Source organism: Neltuma alba, unplaced genomic scaffold (assembly GCF_004799145.2).
Source record: "Neltuma alba isolate B1F8T4 unplaced genomic scaffold, ASM479914v2 tig00012846_pilon, whole genome shotgun sequence".
NCBI classification, from domain to species: Eukaryota; Viridiplantae; Streptophyta; class Magnoliopsida; order Fabales; family Fabaceae; genus Neltuma; species Neltuma alba.
In genome coordinates, this window is record NW_021637233.1 from 91,439 (window position 1) to 117,030 (window position 25,592).

The window sequence follows — 25,592 nt, forward strand, 5'->3', positions numbered from 1 at the left end:
GATTTGGTTTTCAGAACATTATTGTTCGCTGCCTCTGGTAATCCCCACAGGCACAGTAGATAGTAGATATCACAAAACTAAGCCAAATCAGAAAACTTCCCTACTGCTTTCTGATACGTCCTTACAATTAAGTAAAAACAAATATCATACCACTTACCCAGTGTAAACTTTGAAGATTAATCAGAATTCAATAAAATAATGAATCTTGAGGCACAGTTGTACCTCCAATCACTATAAATGAAGCAGACAAACATGAATGAAATATCAAATGGCTTAACCATTAGCGCCATTAAGATCGCTCCACTAAAATATGGGGAGGGAAGGAAATGTCATTGTTGAGTCTCAAACCTTTAGTCTGTGGTACCCTCTAATGTAAAGGAACGTGCTGACACTTTCACAAGTGATGCGTTGGTTTTAACATGAAACGGACCCTTTGCAATAGACAAGATGAGTTTGAAACGAGTTGAGTAAAGATGAAATGCATGTGAAAATGTACACAATTAGAACAGGCAGAAATGAAAAACAAGTTGTAGAAACCAATGGTTACAAGGCGAATATAGCAAAAATGGGGAACATCCTACATGCATAACTAACTGCCAAAAGTGACTGACTTCATTTCAATAAGGGCGATGGATAGCAACCTCTTTGCAACAACTAACATGGAATTAACAAGATCAGTTGATCATAAGAAAGAATAAATTTTTCAAATATAGAGATTACAGAAACCAATAGTTCAAGGGGGAAACTAGGAACTTAAATAAATTCATAGGAAGTAAAGCTTTTACCTAATGAAATAGGAAAAACTAAGCACGTTTGCCACTGTTTGGATTCGACTTTGGGCAAAGGACCTTCCGCCCCTTGGCACGTCGGCGCTTAAGTATTGCTCTTCCACTTGTGGTTCTCATCCGTCTGCGAAAACCATGAGTCCGTGCCAGTGATTTTCTTGACCTGTTCCTCTTGGTCATACAAAGAGCAGCTTTGCCTGCCCTTACAACTAGTCTGCCACCATTTCCCCTTCTAATACCAACATTAGGTTTTAAATCCAGACAGAGGGATAAACCTGAAAATTGAAAATCAGCTTAGAGACAGTCAACCTAAATCTGAAGAAAGATTTTTCTTGCACATTTCCTGAAAGTATAAACAATTAAGAATGCCAAAAGGTCCCAAAAATAAGAAAATCAAACGAAGTTCCGAATAGCATACATAACAACTCAGTCACCTCCTCCTCACTGATATTTGTCAGTTACCTGAGAGAACTGTAGCCAAATCTGAAAAAAGTCTTTTATTATATACTTCCAAAAGAGTAATGACTAATTAACTGATTAAGCATGATGAAAGCAGAAAGCCAGAACATCAATGACGTTTCTGCATAATATTCACTATTGAGAACAACACATTCTCCTGTTCCTCATTGACATCTACCTTAAAGAGATAGAACAGGAATTATTCACTTAGCATTGTAATTATAAAGTAAGTGTTCAGAGAGAGTTTAAATCAGCTCTGCTCTCCTCGTTTAGTCTAACCACCTCTATTATCACTCACAAGCCATCTCAAAAGTGGTTGCTACGAAAAATAAAAGGAAAAACCCCCCAATTTCCTTGTGGTTCTCACGTGTTACCCTCTGTTCAGTTCAAATTTTTAATTTCCGCCTGTTAACACAGCAAGCCCACTACGAAACTGCTACAAAAATTTGAAATTTCATTTCAATTAAACCAAACTATGCAGACAAATTTCAGCACTAGTCACAGTAAGATTTAAAAAAACTACATTCGGCGGAAAAGAATCGAGTAAGTACCGGAAACAGAAGAGGGGAAAGAGAGAGAGGAAGAAGAGCAGAGGAAGGAGGAGTGAAGCAGCGAAGAGCGAGCGGCTGAGGAGTTGTGGGAAACATTCAAGGAAAGCGACCTGGGTCTCGAAGAACCAGTAAGGAATGTGAGGGAAGCTGAAGTACTTCGAGCTCTCATGCCTCCACAGGTTACCGAAGGGGACAGCGTTAACGCCATTGTCGAGGAAGCCATTATCTTGTTTTGCCTCTGGTCTTGTCTCGCTCCTCCGTTTGTTATCCCAACATCTTATCCTGAAAATGGCCTTTTCGTTTAAAAAAAACATAATAAATTTTGCAAGCCCCCTCCTCTTCATCACGTCGGGGTCAGCTGGTGCGGTTCTAAGACTTTCAACTTTGAGATGCCTCGTTCGAGCCGAGCAGTTTGCAACTTGTGCCCTGGAATAATTTTCATTGGCTATAACCCTTTTTTTTTTTAAAAAAAATCCCTTTATATTTATACTAATTTAATTCATTAATCGAAATTTTTAATTGTTTCGTAACGTTTTCTTTATTTTCTAGCGGGTCTGGCAAGCTAGAACTCATGAAGTTATTCATAAGGTCCAAGAAAAAGCTAATCTTGGTAATTTTATTTAAAAGATACATGAGTAATAAAAGTTGGTCCACAATGCGACTCATAATTTATAAAAATGTGGGCTTGAATCTCATTATTAATACAAAAACCTTATTGGTAAATAAAGCATTTTTAAAATTTCAAAACTTATCGTAACCTTATGAATTTTAAAGACTAGCTCATCTAAATTAAACTTTAAAGATATGTATGTAATATTTTTTAATGGTAGAGTAAAGTGTAACAAATTACATTTTTAAAGGGTTTAACAAAATGCCTTAAATTATTTGTATTGAAACTATCATTTGATATAAATTCTATTAACATGTGCAATCAATAAGTAGAGCTGTCAATAAGGGTCAGTCTAGTCCTAAAGGGCTAAGCCCTTGAAGGGCCAGGGCCTAAAAGGACCGGCCCTTTAAAGCCCACATACCTTAAAATTATCTAATTAGTAAAGCCCGATCCTTAGACATACGAGCTCCGGGCTTAAAAAGGCTGGTCCTTTTATATTATTTTTTAAAATTTAAATTATTTTAATTATTTTAAAATAAAAAATAAAACAACAAAACTTCTAAGATTTTTTTATTCAAATTATACATATAAGTAAAATAAATTAGTGGTGTATAGAAAAAAAAAATTAAATGCCAATAAACTATTGTCCAAAATAAGAAAAATAAAAATATAACAAAACACGAAAAACAGAAAGATAAAAACCTAGCAATTAAAGATTAATAATATCAACATCATTATTATCTTTATTTTCATTTTCATCAGTATCATCAAGATTAGCAATATTTGATTGTTTTTTACTACAAGTGAGCTCTTCTTTAGTGATAAAAATATTAAGATTTTTGTCTTCATTTACCTTATCTAAAATAAAACTATGCAGTAGTTATAAGTACAAATAAGAGCCTGAATATTTGTTTGAATAAGAAAAGTTTTATACTTTGTTAAGATATGTAAACTGATGGTAAATAAAGATTTACTAGCTATTATGGTGATTAAAATGTTAAGAATATCAGCTACCATTCTTGAAAGAATTGAAAATTGATTTTAATTGTTCTTTCACAAGTCCAAGACATTTAATTCTTTTCAATTATCTAGCTTGAATATTGATTCTTCTAAGTATTTTTCTAATTTAAATTTATTCATAAAAGACTAATCTATAACTTTATAGATATATTGATAATAATAACAAAAAATAGGTGGGTTTAAAAGGGCTGGCTCTTTGCCCTAAAAGGTTGACCTTTTTATTTTTGAACCCTATAGAGCTAGCCTTTTTAAGCTCAATTTCTTTTTAAACCATCTAAAATACAAACCCGGTCCTCTATTTAAAAGGGTTGGCCCGATGGGCTTGGCCCGTTTTGACGGCTCTAAATTAATAAGGATAATTCTTTAAAAAAAACCAATAATAAATATGGAGTTAAACCAACATCTATCTAATTAATTCTTATATCCAAGACATGAAGTAATATATGTATAATTTTCAATACCAATTATAATTTCATATTACTCCAACATATTTCATCTTTACAGTAAGTGACCTGTTTGGCGTCAAATATAAATAGGAACGAAAAACAGGAACTGAGCTAAATTCTCTCCAAGTAGAAAATCTCCCACTTAATATGCAAAACTTTATGCTTAGAACTTCCCAACGATGGATGTGATGGCAAGAAGTGGCATTTGGAAGTGTAGTGGACTCAACATTTAGGTTTTAGCAAAACAAATTTAATTTGTTAGAGATGGAAAATTGTTATGATTCTTGTTGGAAAGAGATAGATATTTGTGGATCTCACATATATGTTAGGTAAGGTCAACCTTTCTTTTTATTTTTACTATTCTTTACTCGGAGAAAATCTTATATCTCCACAAAAAATCTCCCTTATAAATATTGAAGTTCTCTTTTCGAGAAAAGACATTACTTTGTTACTGACCGAACATAATAAAAATATTTCCTTTAACCTTTTTCCTTTCCTCATATTTAAGGTGCATAAAAATGCCATAAATGCACTCTTTGAAATTTTCATCCTCTTGCAAATCCTATATATTCTTCAAGACAAAACATCAGATCAGACGTCTAACAAAAGAAATAAATATAAATCAGAGATTTGAGTTAAAAAAAAAAAAGAGAGAGAGAGAGATATCTCCAATTTGTGTACCAGATGAAACCAGAAAGAAGTCCCCATTAAGTTCAAATATTGAATAATCAAAACATGAATGACTAAGCCAATTCAAAAATGAACAAATGGTATATGGAGATGGATCTAGATTTATTAACTGCAAAATCCAAATCAAAACTAAATAATTAATCACCATCTTTGATCTTGTGATATTTGATGGAATCTTGGTTGAAACCATACACCTTTCAATTCCCTGCGTGGCTTCGATTCATCATCATCAATATGATCTTCGTCATAATCATCAAGAAACTCGTGTGAAATCACACGATCATTAACACCACCTTTAAGAACCATAGTCCCACATACTGATATAGAACAACAAGGATCCTCTATTCCAAGAAGTTTCTTCATCTTATCAGAATTGGAAGAGAAAGGTTCTTTATGAATCCAACTCTTATCTACCCAATAGTCCAATGTTTTGTTACCAGTACTCTTACTACCCTTAGGGCTTCTGGGTTTAATTTCATAGTTCATCCATTTCATTGTATCATATTCAAAGGCCACTAACTTGTTAAATTCATCCAAGAAGTGAAAAGCTCTTTCATGAAGAGCAATACTTTTAATCTTACCAAAGTCTGGCCATAAATGCCTATGAAAGCTCCATTCTGATTCACCACGACGAAGCAAACAAAGCTTCAGTTTTGCATAATTCTTACGTTTGACGACCGCGACAACACAATCTGGATCTGTAGGATAAGATGAAAATGCTGCAAAAATGTCTGATTCTGCAGATTCTGATTGTTCTGAGATTAATGGACATTGTGGGATTTCTATTTTGGCCCTAGAAAATGGGCAGAAGAAGGAGAGTGATTTCCTATTCTTGCAGTACAAAAGGAACCATCCTACGAAAGATGCCAGACATTTTGCTTCGGCCATTTCTGGAATCTCAATCCGAAAGATTCTATTGTCGTTGGTTAATAGAGAACACCGAGCAGATTCACCGTACAGCATGAACCAAGGCTTGGGTACTGAGGATTCGATTTCCGCCGAAGAATTTGAACAAGAAGATCTCCAGTAGTTGCAGACACCACGGAAACTGAGAAGATCAATTAACCCTAATTGATCTGAGATCATTGAGGTAAGATCGCTATGAAGATCAGACCAGGGTTTTTCCTCCATTTTCATTCTGCCAGTTAAAGGAAGAAAGATATAGCTTTCTAAGTTCAGAGAACAGTCATCTAGATTCGAACAAAATACTACTTTGGTTCTTAAAAATTTGTACTTCAATTCAAAACTCACATGATATTCATAAACATCTTTAACTAATAATTAATAACTACATAAAAGAACTACTCGATCAAGGAACAACTAACTAGAAACGTCACAATCGTATGCGGTGTATAAAGCAGAAAAGACTGATCGATAAAGAAGAAATGAGGGTTTTTGGCGTACCGTTTTAATTCTGGCGGAGGCATAAAGAATATTGGAACTGCTGAAGAGGGACAAGTTTTTCTATTTAAAGTAAAAATCAGCAGGTGATAATTTTGAGAAGATTATCGATGATATCGTCGAATTTGTTAAGAATAATAATCAAGCAACATAACAAGCAACAAATAGTATAACAAAATACAATATTTGTTCGTCCAGAGCTTTTTTTCTATCAATAAGTTTGATATTAATCATTAATCAGATATTTATTTTTTCAAAAAATCTTTCAAAATAAAATTCAAATTTCAAATTATTTAAAGGATTAATATCATTGTTAGTCTTTATAATTTGATCAAATTTTTATTTTGATATCTATAGTTTCAAATAGTTGGTTTTGCCTGACTTTAATGAATATTTCCTAATTATAAATATAGGAGGCATATATCCATACACCACTTAGTCTAACATTCTCTAGTCAGATATTTGATGTGAATTGTTTTTCTCTGAATTTAAATGTTTTGCATTAGCTGTTCTTAACAATTTGGTGCAAATGGTCAAAAGTTCTAAGGACAATTCTAATCTCATGTGAGAATAATGGGTTCGAATTCCCCTCAAACCATCCGAAATCTCTCAAGGGCCAGTTAAATAGCTCAAATTACGTTGTGAATTTTATCTCTCATATTTGATTTTTATACTAAATGTGAGAAATCTCTACTCGTTTTCAATTCTTTTTTTTAAATGCAGTATCTATAATATATTAGGAATCGACAAAGGATTATTTTTACTAGCTTAAATTAAAAATATAATACTCCTCGGTTCTTATTATAAGACCCAATTTGACTTTTTATTTGGTCCTAATTATAAGACCCAATCCATTTCTCTCTTATATTTATGCATTTTTTTCCAAGATATCCTTCTAATAATGATAGTTTTAGCCAATATACTTAATTAGCAAGAATATTTTAGGAATGACAACACTTATTTATTATAAATAACCAACTTAACTTACTTCCTTAATCTCCTCAAATAAGTCAATTGGGTCTTATAATTAGGACCGGAGGAGTATTAAAATGAAATTAAATATGAACATTCAAATTCGATATAAAATAAGGACAAGCATATTCAACGGAGTCAAATATAGAAAGAGAATTAAAAAAAAATTGTGTCTTTGTTTAGAGGTTGTGAAAAATAATTATGGTTGATAAACCAATCAGGCCCAAGTCTTTTTCTTTCAGGATGTAGGCCCACTCCATTTTGTTTTTCCTGATGTGAAGGCCCGTTGTCTTCTATGTGTAAATAAGACGTACAAAAATAGATTGGGCTTACCAAAAAATTGGGCTCACATATGGCAGTTCTCCAGCCCAGTTCTTGTTTTGTCCAATATTTTTCATTACTATTTTAGTTCATTGGGAAAAAAAAGGAAATATTATTCAAAATCATAAAAATAATTGTTGAATTCAAAGAAAAGTAATATAAAGTAAAAAAAATCCATTAATACTGCATAGTTATCATCGCTAATATATTTACTTATTTTATAATTTATAATTATAATTTTGGAATACACACTTGTTTCTTGCTCCATTTGTCCAATATTATTTATTTTCTAATGCTTATTAGGTGCAAATATATATATATATATATATATATATATCATGGTTTAAAAATGAATTACATTTTAGAAAATAAAAAATGTGTGACTGTTTCACCCACCAGTTTTATTAATGTAGGCCAATTTGACTGATTCTTGATTTGCTCCTCTTCTAATTTTCTACAAAATGGGCCTATGTGTGTGTGTGTGTATATATATATATATATATATTCTTTCTCTATCTTACCCACTCTCATTTAGTAATTACTTCCTCTGGATGACCCTAAATTATAGTAAGTACCTCCCAATATTAAGAGCTTTTGGTTACATTGATTAAAAAATGTAAACATTATAAAAGCCTCACTTCTTTACCTAGGATAACTTATATGAGATCATTCGTTAGAATTTTGAGAAGTAAAACTTTAAAAAAAAATTATTATATTATATCTGATATTATGGAGGAAGAAGGTTTTCTCGAAAACACTGGGTAATTATGATCGGTAGGGGTAATATATTTTAATTAAATTAAATTTTTAATTACACATCAAAGGTGTGAGTGGAATTATTAATTTAATCAGAACATTTTTTCATCGAAAGGTTAATAAAACTTAATAAAGAGTATTTAAATCTGAATTCCATCCACTGAGCTAATCTATTTACATCTTCTACTTATTAAATACTGAAAATGAAAACCCTAGCAAGTTGTGGAGCGGTGCATGTGCGCCTGGCCTATCTCCCAATCAAAATCAAAATAAATATAATTAAAAGTGGGGAATTCATAATGAAAATGACTTTGTGATGCTACATATATATACACTCACCGTCATACATATGTATATGTGTGTGAGAGAATAATTTAAGAGTTCTTCAAATTCTGAATCTAAAAGTTACATCCTTAGCTAATTTAAATACTCTATATTAAAAAAATCAATTAATTAAATTAGTTATATGCAAAAATTATGTATTTATTTTTCAAAAATACCCCCATAATCATTTGTATTTCAAACTATTCTAAAGTACATCCCCTCTTATTTTAATTAGGATAATCTAAATTAATGTTGAATAGTCCATATTTAATTTAATTTTTTACTTTTTTATTTTAGTAGACATAAAATTTAAAATAAAAATAATTTTATGACTAAAACTCCTCTGAAAAATAAATCTATTATTAAAAAAAATTGTAAATTAAAGATTTTAAATATGAATTATCCATTTCATATTCTGGATAGTTCATATTTCATTGCAATGATGATACTTATCAGTCATCACTATTGTGAGTGCCAAGTGAGGACCGCAAGCTACTCATATTGATAAACTGATAAAGCCTTCTTTTACATGTGCGCAATTAATAGAAATAATTTTTAAAAAAATTATAAAATAAAAGATAAATTAGATTGAAATGTTATATTTATAATCAAATTAAATTTCTCAATAACTACCTCATACATTTAGAATAAAACAAAGTAATATCCCCAGTCTTAATTGTAAGAACTTTTTTGTGGTGTAATTTGCTCCACAAACAAGCTCTTGTAATTAAGAGCGGAGCTAGTATAATATATTACAAACTCAAAGTTACGTTGGATCGCAAGTGAAATGTATAGGTTGTTCTCCTTTTTTTAGGTTTGTGGTTAAAGATTTGATTTTCAATCTCTGTATTAAGTAAATTTAGTTGAAAGATATTTACCCCATACCTTTCGTAAAGATACTCTTAATCTAACCCCCCAAAAAAAAGGTAATATAACATATATATTTATATATTGTAATGATTGAGATGGAGAAAGAGCAACGAAAAGATAAGGTCGTTGCCACAAACAAGAATATTGCAATTCCATATATGAAGCTTTTCAAGTGGTTCCTCCATTGTTATTATCATTCCAGCTGCTTCAGTACTGTGTCCCACTGGTTATATGGAACGTTCAAGTGGCCTCTATGAGAGAAGAAATGGTTTGATGGTCAATTTAATATTCGACATTTTATTTAATGTATCTTCAATGCATGAGAGTGATATTTGTTTGTAAGAAAGCCGATTGATAAAGATCAAATTATACGCTGAATATTATTACGAGGAAATAAAATTATTATAATCATAGAACTGGTCAACGGGGAGAAAATTAAAATAATTAATTTTGTGTAGTTCTTGTTCTATAAATAAAATGATAGAGAGGTCAGCAAGCTTTGGTTAATTATTAATGAGTTTATAGAGACGAAACACACAAAAGAGATGAAACGCTACTATATATATCTCGTTAGGACCAAAATTCTAGTATGCATCTTAACAAAACTAAGGCTAAATAAATAAATAATATTAACTACAAGCTCTGTCAATGATATCATATCTGGCCACTACATCATGATTATCATCATTTCATGACCATGAATATTATATAAATTCATGTTTTTAAAAGTTTGCGACAAAGAATTCGATCAAACTATATCATTTTAGATATTATAGCTTGACGCTATAAATGTATGCAATACTTACCCCGATCTCAAATGTGGGAACTAGCCATTTGGAGGATTTACTTTAGATCATAAATATAAAACTTTAATCTACTTTGTTTTTTAAATTTATGATTTTTTTTTTCAAATTAGATTGAGTTTTCCATGTAAATAATTAGAATGAATTTTTTTTTTTAAAAAAAAAACGACAGACATTTTTTATAAATAATTAATTTAACTTATTTTATTAATTTTTTCAATTAATTATCTGACTTCTATATTCAATATCAGAGGAAATACCATGTTAAATGAAAACATCACACATTAGTTGCACATATATGAAATAGTATATTCAGTATTATATGTGCTATAAATATTTCATGTCTGCATAGAAGTTTGACAGAAAGAAGTTTAATTATGACTAGTGACGTTTAAAATATATTTTATGTAAAGTATCATTAGGTTTTCATGTTTTTGTCCAGGACGGTGACAATCAGTTAGTTGTCATAAGTACTAAGATAATTGAAAATTACTGCCATTAATTCTTCACCTGCAACGAGCTCCTGTGCCATGGAAAGATATATGTGTACTTTGTCGTGGTTACTCAATATTTTTACATAATTAGATCATTCATAAACAAATGATTGTTTTCATAGTTATTTTATAACCTAACTAATTTACCTAATCAAAAGGGTTAATTGGAATAATTGATCTTTAACTAATTACAAGGGAAACAACGTCCATCACATTCATGTTATCATCATCATAACTTGTGAAATACCAAGTTTTCCCTCTAAATTAAACATGAAGCTTGTTTTAATCATCGGAGAAGTCTCCTATAATAACTACTTTTTTCGGTCCTAAACGTAAAAGTGAGTTGAAATATTTGCGTTGATATTAGATATAAAATTGTAATTCATTTTATCTCACAAATTTATAATTTTTTAAAATAATTTTATTTATTGTACCTATGGGATTTTCATTTATGAGCATCATTTGTAATGCAGATACTTCAAGAGATATTTTAGATAAAGCAATAAATATTTATTACAAATAATTAATTTATATAATTTTTTAATTTTTATAAATCAATTGTTTAGTTCTTATGTTCGGAAAAAAAAAGTAAGTATATAATATCAAAGCTCAAATAGATGTGGCTCTTTGATGTACAACAAGGAAGGGGAAAGGGAGAGGGGGGAAAGGGAGGAGGGGGAAAGAGGAGAAAAAGAGCTCGTGGGATTCAATGAGGAGATAAATTCAGAGGCTGCCATGCAATTCTTATTCAATATCATTAAAGATATACAAAGCAAAATGTGCTAAGGCATTATTTATTGATCTTAACCTAATCCTAAAAATTAATAGTAGAACATTCTAAAATTTTAAAATTAAATGCAATTACAATAAATGATAAGACAAGTGATTGAAAAAGAAGAAAATATCATCAAAACACCAAAAAAAGCTTAAAATGAGATTTTAAAATTGAAGCACAGTCACAAAAATTAGGGAATGGTTACATATAGGGTAAAGATATGATTTTGACTATTATCTTATTCTGTGCAATTTTACCTCTGATTTTTTCACTGGAGCAACTTTGACCCTAATTTTTTTGGATGCAATTTTGCCTCTCAGAATCAAAATTATACCAAGGATCAAGAACAAAATCACAAAAACAGATCAAGTCAAAATTGTATCTAAAAAATAAGATCAGGAACAAATTATACCATAAAAAATTAGGGGTAAAATTGCATTTGAGAAATAAAATTATGATCAAAATTACACTTTAACCGTTAAATATAGTACTACCTTCCATTCTAAGTATAAGATTTATATTTAGAACTAAAAGTAGTACTACTCCGTTCCTTATTATAAGATCCTTTTAATTAAATTGCGTAATTTAAGAAAATAGTTAAAATTAGTTAAAAGCAATTAATATATAGCAAATATAATTTGTTTTTTTCAAATATACCCTTATATATAAATAGATAAATGTGAGAGAGTAATAGTGAGATAAATGAAGAAAGAGAATGTATTAATATATTAAATTAGAAGTACAATAGACAATACTGCATTAAATGCTTAGAAAAACTTCAAAGAGAATCTTATAAAAGGGACAAACCTATTTAAAAAATTAGATTTTATAATAATAGAACGAGAGAGGATATCCTAAGGAAATTTATTTTTGTTGGTTAAATGGTTTAACTCTTTTTTTTCCGTTAGTTTTACGCCACATAACTAAAGAGTGGTGGAAACAAGGACAAGTTGAAGAAAACAATGGGAGGGAGGGCCCCGTGGAGACCGATCAGAGGTTGCTCCTTTACGGTAGCCATAAGTGGGTTTCTGCGTCGAATAATGACTAATGAGCGATCATACAATAATAAACTGATAAAAGAAAGTTCCAGCTTTGGGGCTTAGTGGAACAGCCTGGTTTGTCACTTTGCTCCCAAGTCTCCCCGTCTGGTCACCGACACCCAACCGCCTTGTCCACTGGTGGCTCACGGCGGTGCCGATGAGAAGAACAAGTGGATAATGATAATTGATGATATTGGAAACTGACAATATATCATCACCAACCTTCTTTGTCCTTTTGGCTTTAACCCCACCAATCTGATTTAACTTTTTATGGAGTCTATATTCTTTTTTTCAGTTTTGTTCACACTTCATAATTTATATTAAGTGAGACAATACGCCACGGAACATATAATTTGACTTCTCTTTTACTGGTGATTTTAATTTTAATGTCGACGATTATTGGGTTGTACCAAAATTTGGGAAGGAATTAAGTACCCTGTCTTCATTTCCTCATTAACTACTCAGACCATGATATTAACATTTATGGGGAAGAAATTGACACGTGATGTTTCCAGGAAAAAAAATACACAAAATAAATACCATAATCAAATTAGGATCAACTAAGACAATTTTTTTTCACTAAATTATACAGATTTTTTTTTTGAACGGGTAAATTATTACTTTCATAATCTTTGAAATTTTATTATAAATCTCTGAACTTTTGCATTTATGCATATAATCTCAAACTGATTAATTATATACCCCATAAAACTTTATTTTTGTATACATATGCATACACACGCATATATAACTACTCCATCCAATTTTGAGTTACATACAAAGGAACCCCTTAAACTTTAAGTCATTTACAAATAATGAACAAAACTAATATAGCATGAGAGTTATCTATTTAAAGGTGAAAATTCAGGAATGTTTATTGCAAATGTTAAAAGGCTAGGGAGATCATTTATATATGACATAAAGTTCATAAATTTTGTATAATTTAGCCATTTTTCAAAAAAATTTCTTTAAAAGGATAATTGATAAATAATTCAGAGTAGTCAATAAAACAAATGACTTCTATATTGTAAAGGATGAGAATTGATAAAAACTAATTAAGAATCATTCAGAAACAATAACAACAAATAAAAAAGTATATTAATTTGTTTTATATAAAAATAAAAAGTACATTTGATTTAATCATATTACAATCCAATCAACCAATCTTGAACTAGCCAATGATTTTATTGACTCAATTTCAAAGTATAAAAGCATAATTATTGTACAAACAATTAAGAAATACTGACCATTATGGGATACCTAAATTTTCAATTCTACGCATGTCATCATTTTATTAGTTTGACCTAATACACTATTGTTGAGTGGTCTTTCAGAACCGTTATTCATTAAAACTTGATTAGGTTGATTGGTTTGTTTAGCTGATTTCATCATCAAAGCATCACATGCTATTACGTACATGTCTGATAATCTCCCCAGAAAATTACATTCTTTAATTACCATACCATAATTTTTTTTGCCAACAACCTTATCATAATAAATACATATAACTCCTTTAATTTTTTTATAAGATTAAAATTACCTAATTTATACATATTAATAAAAAGAATAAAACTTATATCAAGTTAATTATATTCATTAGCTCAATTTCTCTTATCGCACTTGTTATTTTGCTATTGTTATGTATATCTACACTTGTAAATTTTTTTTGCTAGCTCTTATAGTGCGAATTAGGATTTGTAAATTTTTATACAAATATTTGTTATTTTGTTAGGATTAGTTGCTAAAACACGCATGTGTACTTCTAAATTCTCTTGTGAAATTTGAGCACTTAATTATTTTATTATTATTAGCTATTAAAATGCACATACATGCACTAGTAAATTCACATCTAAACTTGACCTAATACATAAAATCAACTTGACTAAAGTTTTGTCCTAATACAAATATTTTAACTAATTTATGTCTAATTCTTTTTCAGCTTTTTCTCTTTTGTCCTTAGTTAATGTTGATTACTTTTTTCCAACTTTATTTCAATGTGAATTAAGTCTTTTTATTCATTCATTAGCAAGATTTTATAAAAAAAAAATCCTATAAAAAGAAGTTTAAAAATTACCAAATCGCAAATAAAGAATTCCTAAGAAAATATCTTATCATTTGTAAGTGTAATAATATCAAAATTTACTAAAGATTTGAAATTTAGAGATTTTAAGCTTAATGACATTCTCCATTTTACAAATAACATTAACTAGTATCTTATATTTAGGAAAACGTGCAAGAGTAAATTTTTGATGTTTTTGACTGCCAAAAAAATTTATATTTTTGTAAAAAAGAAGAAGAAGAAGAAAGATCATGATAGATGTGGGGAAAAAAAAACATAGTCGCTCCACAGATACCCCACGTGTAAACTAAAATATTAGAAAGTAATTGAAATATCAAATTGTAGGGACAAAATGCAAGCATGTGAAAAACTAATGTACAGATGAATGTAGTCCCGTGACACGCAGGGAGGCCGACAGAACAGAACGCAGAACCCTTTTTCAAATTTCAAGTTTTATATTTTAGTCATTCTAATTTGTTTGATTATTTATAATTTAGACATAAATACTCCATTTACTTGGAAATTAATGCTTTTTCACCTAGATATTTCTCTTCTCATAATTATATAAAAATATTATTTTTAATTATGATTAAATTACTCCAGTCTTATCTGTCCCATTTCTTTTCTTCTCCAAAAAACACAATATGCCCACAGATTCCAAGTTTCCAACCACAGCACGAAACAATCCCTCCAAGATCATCCAAGATCATCATGTCAGAAAATATTTCTTTTCTCTTGAAAATATCAAAAACCCATGTATGTCCTCTCCTGTTAGTAGTAGTACCCACCACACGTGATCCCACCAAGTAGTGTTCTGTTCTTCTACCTCCCCCCCCGCCCCTCCCCTCCCCTCAACCCCTCTCTCATGTGCATCATCTTTTTTATATTAAGTAAAATCACAGTACCAAAAAAAAAAAAAGAATATTTTTAACGTGGCCGACTCTCTCCATTTTCACTGAATCCTTTCTCTATATATAGGACCCTACAAAGTACAGACCCAAACAAGTGTTTACGTTCGAAATTCCAAAATGGGTCGTCTCTGTTTCAGACCTGAGCTTGCTCTGTTTCTGGCGGTGGCCTCTCTGTTTTATCTGCAACAAGTTGTTGCGGTTAGGTTTCATAATGTGAGTGAATTGAGAGCAAGAAAACAAACAAGTGGCTGTAATATTTTCTTAGGAAATTGGGTCATTGACCCTTCTTATCCTCTCTATGGAGCTTCAAGCTGTCCCTTCATTGATGCTGAATTTAACTGTGCTAGAAGACCTGATAAGCAGTATCTCAGATACTCCTGGAAACCTGATTCTTGTTCCTTACCCAGGTAACTAAACTTCTTCTTCTTCTTCTTCTGAACAAAACACAGAGAGAGAGAGTTTTGGCTCTGTTCTGTGATGTGTGAGACTGATATGGATGAGATTACAGGTTCGATGGGAAGGATTTGTTGAACAGATGGAGAGGGAAGAAGGTAATGTTTGTGGGAGATTCACTGAGTTTGAATATGTGGGAATCGTTGGCGTGTATGATTCACGCGGCGGTGCCCAATTCGAAGACAGATTTTCTCAGGAAACAATCACTCTCCACTGCGATATTCCAGGTTTTGCTTTTTCTCTCTCTTACCTCGCTTTTCTTTCTTTCTTTCTTTCTTTTCCCCCCCTCTTTGTTTCTTCTTCTCCTCCTTCTCTGTCCTCAGTGAATGGGGCAAATAAATGTTCATTTATTACTTAAAAAAAAAATCACATGGTATTATTTCCCGTCCTGATCGTAAGAGTTCAGTTTATAATCTAGAAACGAAATCTTTTAATTTGGACATTTAATTTGGACAAGAGGTAGTATTTTGTTTTTCTCTGAATATATATATTTACACATAAAAGAATAAAGAGCAACCTAATTCGTCTCCTTGTTTCTTTGTTTTTGACTTTTGTTCCATTCATAGGTGCTACTATCATTAGGTTTCTCAATTTAGTCTCTCATTTTTTGTTATTTTATGATCAAAATAATTATTTGTTTTTCATATTTTTACTATGGTTTGGTAGAAACTTACTTAGACTTCTTTTAGTCTTAAAATAAATGAGTAAACCGTCAAATTCTTCTATATTATTCTCCCTTCTAGTGTGTGTACATATATATATGAATAGTAAAAATTTAAAATATAGCTAATTTAATAAAAAACGGGTTTGAGTTGGATTTGGAGGGAAAAGCAAACATAGGAAGTTGTTGAAGAGAAAGTAAAGCATAAAGAATAATGGTAATGTTACTTTCCAATAGTTGATTTAGTAGAAAAAGATTCTTCTTGCTAGGCAATTAGTGGTTAATCTCGCATTAATTAAGAAGGAAAAGAAAGAAGTTGAAATGTAGATATGTAATATTCAAAATTAAAACCCTTTGGGCATACCAAAAAACACTTGTAATGTAACAGTCTCATCATATAAGGTAATATAGGATGATGAAATTGGACCAAAATGAATATTCCTCCGGTCCTTAATATAAAATCTATTTAACAAATTTGATTAGATTAAGAAAATTAGATAAGTTAGTTAATTATAAGAAATGTGACACGTCTTTCTTAGAATACCATAATCATCTTTCTTAATACCCCTTCTTCCTCTTCTATTTAATTATAGTTAAGGGGGTATCCATAAGAGTAATTGAAAGAAAATTGATAAATATAAAAATAAGTCTTATATTTAAGATCAAAGCCAACTCAACAATTAGGTCCTGGACAGAAGGAGTATTTTATAAGCCATGAACATATGGCTTATATGTTTAGCTAAGGGCTTGATTTGTATTATTATTTATAGAGAAATCCAGAAAGGTGGGGTTTCATGAATGTGAAGTGGCATCATTGTTCATCAATGTCCACGTCTAAAAAAGCAAATATGATTGCTTCAAACTTACATCTTAACAATAACAACAACAAAAACAGGAAAAATTGAAAAAAGAAATTTCTCATCATTACTTTACAAATTTTGCACACAAAGTATTCGTACATTTTTCTAGACATAAGCATTCTCTAGAGATAAACATTCTCATACTGAAAATAATATTATTCAAGACACTATCAGTACTAAATATGAGCACTAGAATATTATTAGTGTTTTGATTTAGGTCTTCATACTAATAAAATTTCAACGTGAGGCTTTTCCTCAATCTTTTCATAATAATATCATCATTAATATTCCATATATTCATAGAAGTTTTAGGAAAATATTTCATTAGTCATAAACAATATAATTTATCTCAAGTTATATGTAAATATATGAAGTTTACTCTAAATTCTATTTTATACTACCTTGATCCTAACTATAAGATTTAGCAAATTAGATCTTATATTATGACCGGAGGTAGAATTTTTTTTAAAAATGATTTGAGCATGATAATGGTGGGATTTAAATAAATTAAGATAATTAAAAAAATAGATAAAAGAAGGCAAAGTGATTTGGTTGCCGTCAAAGAACAGGCTGTAAGCAGAAGATGCCAACCTGTGATTAATTACAGGCGGAAGCCTCTCTTCAATGATTACTTCCCACTTTTTTATTTAATCACTATCACCCCGTCAACTTGGTCCACTAACTTTTTTGTAATCCTTCTATTTTAATTTTAATTAAAACCTTATATGTCACTTCAAACCCCTAGAACACACAAGTTTAGGCCCCCCCCACATACCCTCAAAATGGATGAATTAATATTAATAATTAATAATGACATTTAAAGGTTGTGGTGAAACTCTTTTAGTAGTAATATTGTAGAAATTAAGGTTTCATATATGTTTTGTTAGTATAAATTTTATATAATTATTCATTGATATAATGATTAATGTTGGAGATAATAAAACTTCTACATGTTATAGAGCAGAGCGCTTTGATTATGATTATCATTCATTACATTCCTCATGAAATTAGAAAAAAAAGACAAATTTTTTATTTTGCTTTAGTTTGTAGCCCCAATGTTCTGGGGATTTAAGTCATATATTTTATTATTATATTTTAGTAAAAGATAATACTCCTTCCGTTTCTTATTATAAGAGACATTTGATGCTTATAGCATGTTCCTATATATAAGAGACACTTACAAGTTGTCTCTACTTTTTTTGTGTTGATTTACTATTTTACTCATATTTATTATCTCCAACTCACACTCTCTCTCCCTCTCACTTCTCTTTCTTTTAATAATTGAATTGTTCTCTCTCATGCTCTCTTTTCTTGTTAATGAGGGCATTTTTGGAAAAAAAATTATACTTTTTACACATTAATTGTTCTTAACTAATTTTAACTGTTTTTTTTATCAACATACTTCGATTATTTGTCTTTTATAATAAGGAACGGAGGGAGTATAAAATAATGGGAACCAAGATTCCCGCCTGTTCAGACAAAGAATGCGGTTTTTGGTCCTATTATCTTGAAATTTGTGTTTGTGCTTTTAATATTGATGGAAGTTGTCTCCACTCTTATTTTTAAGCAGTATTAAAATTATTTAAATTTAATCTCAATAGTATAGACTTGTTTTTTATTTTACTATTCTGTTTTTCACATAATAAAAATATAAAATTGGACATATTCTTTTCAATGGGGACCTTCAAGGAGATGGAAAAAGCAAGTTAAAGTTTGGATGTTGAGATAAATCTTAAGAAGCCGAAGTACACATAGATCCTCCAGTTTAAGTAGGAATTGGGTCCCTTTAACAAATTGGGCAATAAATTTTTTTTTTTTAAAAGCACTGAGGCTATGGCAACAAACCTCAAAATTAAGTTAAATAAAAGGACAGCAAGTTCCCACATCCAATATTATAATTTCACCTTATTTTTAATCAGATTTTTATAATTTCAGGTGACTGAGAAAAAGAAAAAAAAAAGGACCTAAGTAAAGTCTAGATGATAAGGTTTTCATTTAATTAAAATATTAAGATCTAGATGATATTATAAGAAAGTAGAGATTAAAAATTTCATTTAATTAAAATATTAAGAAGATATTTCAATTGGGAATTTTAATTTAATGCAGCTATGAAGAATGTGAGGTACAGAAACTAAAATGGATTTGAGAATAAATCCAATGCACAAAATCATGATGAACAAGCATATTTAATTATATATGCTTCATTTATACCCAAAAGTGACATTGAGATTGGCAGAACATAAGCATGTCTGCATATTATTATTTTTACTTCTTCCCACGTGAACATTTCATTGAACTATAATCTTTGCTCTTTATTTTTTTTTAATGAAAAATTTATATTTTATTTTTGGTGAGTTGTACAGTACAGCTCTCGTGACCCATAATTAAATGTTCATCGTTCAGTTGTCTTATGTCTGGTGCTTTTCTCTGCTTTTGAGTTAGCATTTATTTTAAGTGGGGACGATTGTGATTATGTGTGTGCAGGAGTACGGTGTAACGATACACCTGTATCGCACGCCTTATCTAGTGGACATAGTGAAAGAAAAAGTGGGGAGAGTTCTGACGCTGGATTCCATCGAGGCCGGTAACGCGTGGAAGGGCATGGATGTGTTGATCTTCAACTCTTGGCATTGGTGGGTCCACACTGGAAAATCCCAAGGGTATTCTCTCTTTCCTCCCTAATTTCCTTTCCCTTTTTTATTGTTGTTGTTGTTAAAAGTCTTAATTTGGCTGTCAATTTCACTAGTTTTGATAATTGTATTTAAAGTTTTTATTGTTATTATATATATTTTTTACATATAAAAATTAACCAAAAAATAGTTTTTTGAAGTTTGAACAACTTTCAATTAATTTTCAATAATAAAAGCTGGTGTGAAATTCTTTCAAATAATTTTCAATTTATTAAATTTTCTATTTCAAGAAAAACTTTAAACATAAAATTCATCACAACTAATTTTTACTAAACCGATTTTTGACAAAAGGAATTTTGTGAAATTAAAAACAAAACATACCAGCCTTGTGTTATGAGAATAGTGTTTAACATGAGCATACACAACATGAGCATATGGTGTACCAGTTCGAACATTATTTTTAATTCCTGTTCATTTATTAAAACAAGCTGCATTTAAATATGTTTTAGTTTTCCCAATCCATATTTAGTTTAAAAAAAATACAGCAAGACCCCAGTATATACAAGCAATAGTTAATGAGACTTGTGGGTGATTAATGGTGATTTACTGATCTTGGTGTCAATTTGTGAGAAATCTAAGAGCCGGGATTGATTGTATTGTATTGAACAGATGGGATTACATAAGAGATGGTCCAAAGCTGGTGAAGAACATGGATCGTTTTCAGGCATACTTAAGGGGATTGACCACATGGGCCAAATGGGTCGATCTTAATGTTGATCCCACCAAAACTAAAGTCTTCTTCCAAGGCATTTCTCCTACCCATTATCAGTAAGTTTATCCTCTTACCATTTCCCTATTTTAATCTTCCAATCATTAGGGGTCAACTAAGACAATTGTTCTTGCTAATTGTGATTTGAAAAAAAAATAGAGGGAAGGAGTGGAATGAACCAAAGAAGAGTTGTAGTGGACAACTAGAGCCATTAGCAGGGTCATCATATCCAGCAGGTCTGCCGCCAGCAGCTACAATAGTGAATAGTGTGTTGAAGAACATGAGGACTCCTGTTTCTCTTCTTGACATCACTCTTCTCTCCCAGCTCCGGAAGGATGCTCATCCTTCCGTCTACGGCACCGACCACTCCGGCAATGATTGTAGCCACTGGTGCTTGCCGGGCCTTCCCGACACATGGAACCAACTCCTCTACGCTGCCCTCACTATGTGAACTACCGATCACGTACCAATGCCTTCGGAGAAAGATAGAGAAGGATACAAGATAGGTCTTATTATTTTCTTCCTTATTCTCTCTTCATGGATCATCCTTATTCCATTATGAGAGGGAAATTAGGTCTCCCATCACTTTGACAACATTTTAAGCAAAGCTTTCACTATATGAATTTACCGTCAAATTGTTTTAATGAAATTGTAACATGTGGATGTTGCGGGGTAATGCAATGGGGATTCCTTACAAGGGAAAAAAAAAAAAATCTCTCCACGTGTTACAATTTAGTTGAAGAACTTGTTGGTATAAAGATATACTTGAAAATTAGATTGAACTTGTTGTTAAGTTTTTTCTTTTCTCTCATTGATTGGAGGGTGGATATACTAGAAATGGGTGAATTGATTTGATATGTTGTAAAATTGTAGGCTAATGGTCAATTAGTCACAGAATGATGTTGAACTGTACTGTCCATTGTTGCACAATTCATGTACAATAATTTACATTAATAATACTAGTAGTGTGTTATTGGGAAGCTATGTGTGGCCAAGGTTGAAGAATATGAGCTCAGCTTGGCCAGCCCTTTCGATGCCCCTTATTTCTCTTTTTCTTTATTTTTTAAATAAATTTCTTGAAGCAAATACCTTTTGTGTCACAATGCTACTCATTTATCAGGAATTTTTTGCTGATTATATTATTTTCTTGAGACTTATACTAATGTTTTCATTTTTTTAAAAAAATTTAGAGAGATAGATATATACTTGTGATCATGGCCGAACTTTAGATTTTAAAAGTAAGCCTCTCTAGACTTTCACTCTCTTTTTCGGATTATTTTTGGAAAATAATGAAAAAAAATAATAATAAGAAAAATAGAAGAAAGCACGCATGATCGAAAAAGGGATCCATATTGGACATAGTGATTAAAGACTTGTTGGACCACTTTCTCTGGGATGGTTCATGACAGAAATGAAAGAGACTCACCATCGCACTCGTTCTTTCTTGTTTGTTAGCTAATCGGCTCTGTTGTGAAACTGGCGCTCCATAATATATGAAGTATTTTTTTTTTTTTTAATTGAGCCAGATTATCTACCATCAGTAATAATAACTAATCCCCTCACACGGTGAACTTTTTAGGAATTTTAGTGCCCACAATGAATATATAAAGTGAATTTGTATCTAATTTGCAGGATTGTCAATTTTAAGCTAATCAAGGAGCCCAATATGTGAGCTTTGTGGGCTGAAGTTGTGCTTCTAATATGGGTTTGGGTTTTATTGCATCACGAACTTTTTTGGAAGCCCAAAAGTTTTGTTTCTTCAAAAATATAGGAAAAATTGCAAAAAAAAGATTTCAAAAATTGAAAAGTTACATACAAAGACCTGTTCAGTGTTCCCAAAATTTTTTGTTATTTGCTTATCAATTTTTATCATATAATGGGTCTCTATTTCCAATTTTTATATTTTTAAGGTCTTTTTATTGTGATTTTCCCAAAATTATATGTAGGCCAAAAAAAAAAAACCTTTAAAAATATACACATACTTGTCTTTTAAAACAAAATTCCTCACCATCAATGATCAACATATGTCTGCCACTTGTTTTTTTTTTAAAAAATGTTTGTATGATTCTAAAATTGAAAATATTTCATGAAAAATGATAGGACGTGAAGCATCACAATATAAGAGAAATTTTGTAAGTATGATATGATCATGTAACAATATAAGCAAATAAAAATAAGTCGAAATGGATACATATTATTGAATCTCACTACGTATAGTTAAAAATCACTTGCTCTGATAACATAGGGTGCTTAGTATCATAAACTGTCAAGAGGTGCACTTTTGCTTTTGAAATATTAAAAAGGGAGCAATATTGTCCCTTCCTAAATAATATTTTGACTGTTAATTAATTGATGAAAAAAATTATGGACAAAGCCCCAAAAAATTACAGATAAGTACTCTAGAAAAATTAACACTATCTCTGGTCTTTAATATAAGACCTAATTGACTAATTTGAGAAAATTGAGGAAGTTAGGTTTGTTATTTAGAGTAAATAAATGTTGCTTTTCTTTAAACATCATTATTAATCATGTGTTTGAATTACTCATTGATAGTAATTCCTTAACATATGCAATTATTATAAGAATTACTTGAGGACAAAATTGATAAATGATAGAGACAAAATGTATTGGGGTCTTATATTTATGATTAAATTGAGAGTCAAACTAGCTCTCATATTAAGAAGCGAAGGTAGTATCAATTAAGTCTCAAAAATTAAAAATGTAGGGACTAATAATGTTATTTCTTATAGGGTAATATCGTTGATAATCACCCAACAACTTTTAGCATTTATCTGTAATTTTTAAGACTTAATTGGCATTCACTTCCTTATACGATACTTATGTGTAATTTTGGAGTCTGTTCTCCTGGTCAGCTAACACTCAAAACAATGGATGTTTAACCGGGTATAACATAGCACCCTTTCTAATATTTTATGTAAGATATTCCACTATTTGATAATTTAGGATTCCCATTGTTCTTGAGAGAATATTGAGAGAAAAAACACCATGTAACCCTTAGTTAAATAAATAACTAAATAGACAGAATGAGACCCTAACCTAGACTTGGTAATTGAAATATCTAAAAGATTCTAATATAATTCAGATATTATTCAAAATAAAATAAAATAAAATACTAAAACACATAAATGGGGAAGGTATTTGTTCAAGATCAGAGAAAATTAAATTCAAATTATTCTCATTGAAAAAGAAAAAAAATTAAGATGCATAAAACGATAGACAGAAGTTTGGTGAGTGGTCCTAGTCAGTCTTACGTGTCAACGCTCACCGTGGTACTCGTCATTTGTTAAACAAAGCAATTGGATCCTTTTTTTATTGGATGTCCATGTACCCTAGGCCAGCCAAATGGCCTTGAAAGGGGAAAAAAAGAAAAAGAAAAGAAAGAGGGTATTTGAAACATTTATGAATAAGGATATTCTGTGATTCAAATGGTATCTAACCAATATATGAGTTTGATGTGGATAACTTCTAACGATTCTTTTGTCGACTGGCATTTTGGCTTGTATAGTTTTAAAAGTGATGGATTCGATCGTCATTGTGTTAGAGACATATATAGTAATAGGGTTTTTAATGTACAAATTAAAGACGTGTATAGCAATGGTACAAAAAGATATTTTCAAAATACTGAAGTATTATTACTGTAATAAGTTGTGTGTTTCTGTTAACATGCATCCTGTTAAAAGATTCCCCGAAATATCAATTCTCGAAATTTCCTAAAGCCTTTACTACTAAAATGTTTACTTTTTTTTATTATTTATTTTACTTTTTTTAAACTTTCAATTTGGTCATAAATATAACATCTAAATCTGCTTTATTTTTCATATTTATTTATTTTTTTAAAATAATCCTTGAAATAGTTGCACATATCAAAGATTTTATCAAATGATAGTTTTAGTTAATGCACATAATTAGCAAAGGTATTTTAGGAGAGACAACATCTATTTATTATAAATAACTAACTTAACAAGGTAAACATTATATTGCTTCCTTTGTCACCGTACGTCAACCTTGCATTATTTTCCCCTTTTATGTCCAAACACTCTGGATAAATTTCTCATTGGCTAATAAAACATCCTTTTCAATACAGACATCCCCGAGGTTACATCTTATATACTCTTCCAATTTCCTAATTTATATTTATGTATTAATAACTTGTTTGGAGTATAGTTGTCATAACCAATATATATTATGTTGTTTCTGTTTCCTGAGAAGAACCACGGTTTCGGTCTCGGCAAACGTCCCTTCAAACATGTAAAATATGGGATACGATGATCAGACTTCGCTGACTAATATCTTTTTTTTTTTTTCCAAAAAAATTATAGTACAGATCGAGATCCACTGAAAAAAAAAAAGAGGTATGCTTCGTCTAAACAGATAATATACTCTCGAAGAATATGTTAATTTTCTTTCCAATTATATTGTTCCTTTGTATCAAGACAAGGACAGCAATTTTTTTAACCAAATGACAAGGAAATTAAAGCAATTAATTAACTTAAATTGTTAATTGTGATCATTGCTTTAAAAATATTACCAGTAGTCAACTTTTAAAATGTCTGGTTGTCATAAGAATTGCTTAAATATAGTCATATGAAGTGTTAATTAGCATTAATAATGTGTTAAAATAAATGTTCAATTTGCTGTCAAGAACATTCCACAACCGATATATATCATGTGCGGGAAGTATTATTATTGTTTACGAAACCTATATAATTTATCACAAAACGATAAGAACTAGACAACAAACACTAGTTTTATATTATCATTGGTAAGAACCACACCCAAAAGAAATTGAAAATGGTTGATGAATTCAAAGATGCAAAAGTGAGACAACGAAAAACTAATTCTTCAGATGACGAAGAAATAGCTATCTATAAAAGCAAGATTTGAAGAGGTGGATAATTATTCACACAGAAA

The 25,592-nt window shown here is 30.5% G+C and overlaps 3 protein-coding genes across 3 annotated transcripts; 1 reads left to right on the forward strand and 2 right to left on the reverse strand.

The window, feature by feature from the left end:
- Positions 1-644: 644 nt before the first annotated feature.
- On the reverse strand, positions 645-2,064 carry LOC114731815 (50S ribosomal protein L34, chloroplastic). Its single transcript, XM_028919068.1, has 2 exons — positions 1,796-2,064; positions 645-1,060 (listed from the first exon to the last, which is right to left on the reverse strand). Exons 1-2 carry the CDS (start codon positions 2,016-2,018, stop codon positions 804-806), a joined length of 480 nt encoding a protein of 159 aa, XP_028774901.1. The 5' UTR covers positions 2,019-2,064; the 3' UTR covers positions 645-803.
- Positions 2,065-4,702: 2,638 nt separating this feature from the next.
- On the reverse strand, positions 4,703-5,692 carry LOC114731786 (F-box protein At3g56470-like). The gene has a single exon (XM_028919044.1). The coding sequence runs from the start codon at positions 5,690-5,692 to the stop codon at positions 4,703-4,705; it is 990 nt and encodes a 329-aa protein (XP_028774877.1).
- A 9,667-nt stretch (positions 5,693-15,359) lies between these two features.
- LOC114731809 (protein trichome birefringence-like 38) lies at positions 15,360-21,640 on the forward strand. Its single transcript, XM_028919063.1, has 5 exons — positions 15,360-15,694; positions 15,796-15,967; positions 19,746-19,921; positions 20,561-20,719; positions 20,820-21,640. Exons 1-5 carry the CDS (start codon positions 15,405-15,407, stop codon positions 21,109-21,111), a joined length of 1,089 nt encoding a protein of 362 aa, XP_028774896.1. The 5' UTR covers positions 15,360-15,404; the 3' UTR covers positions 21,112-21,640.
- Positions 21,641-25,592: the final 3,952 nt, after the last annotated feature.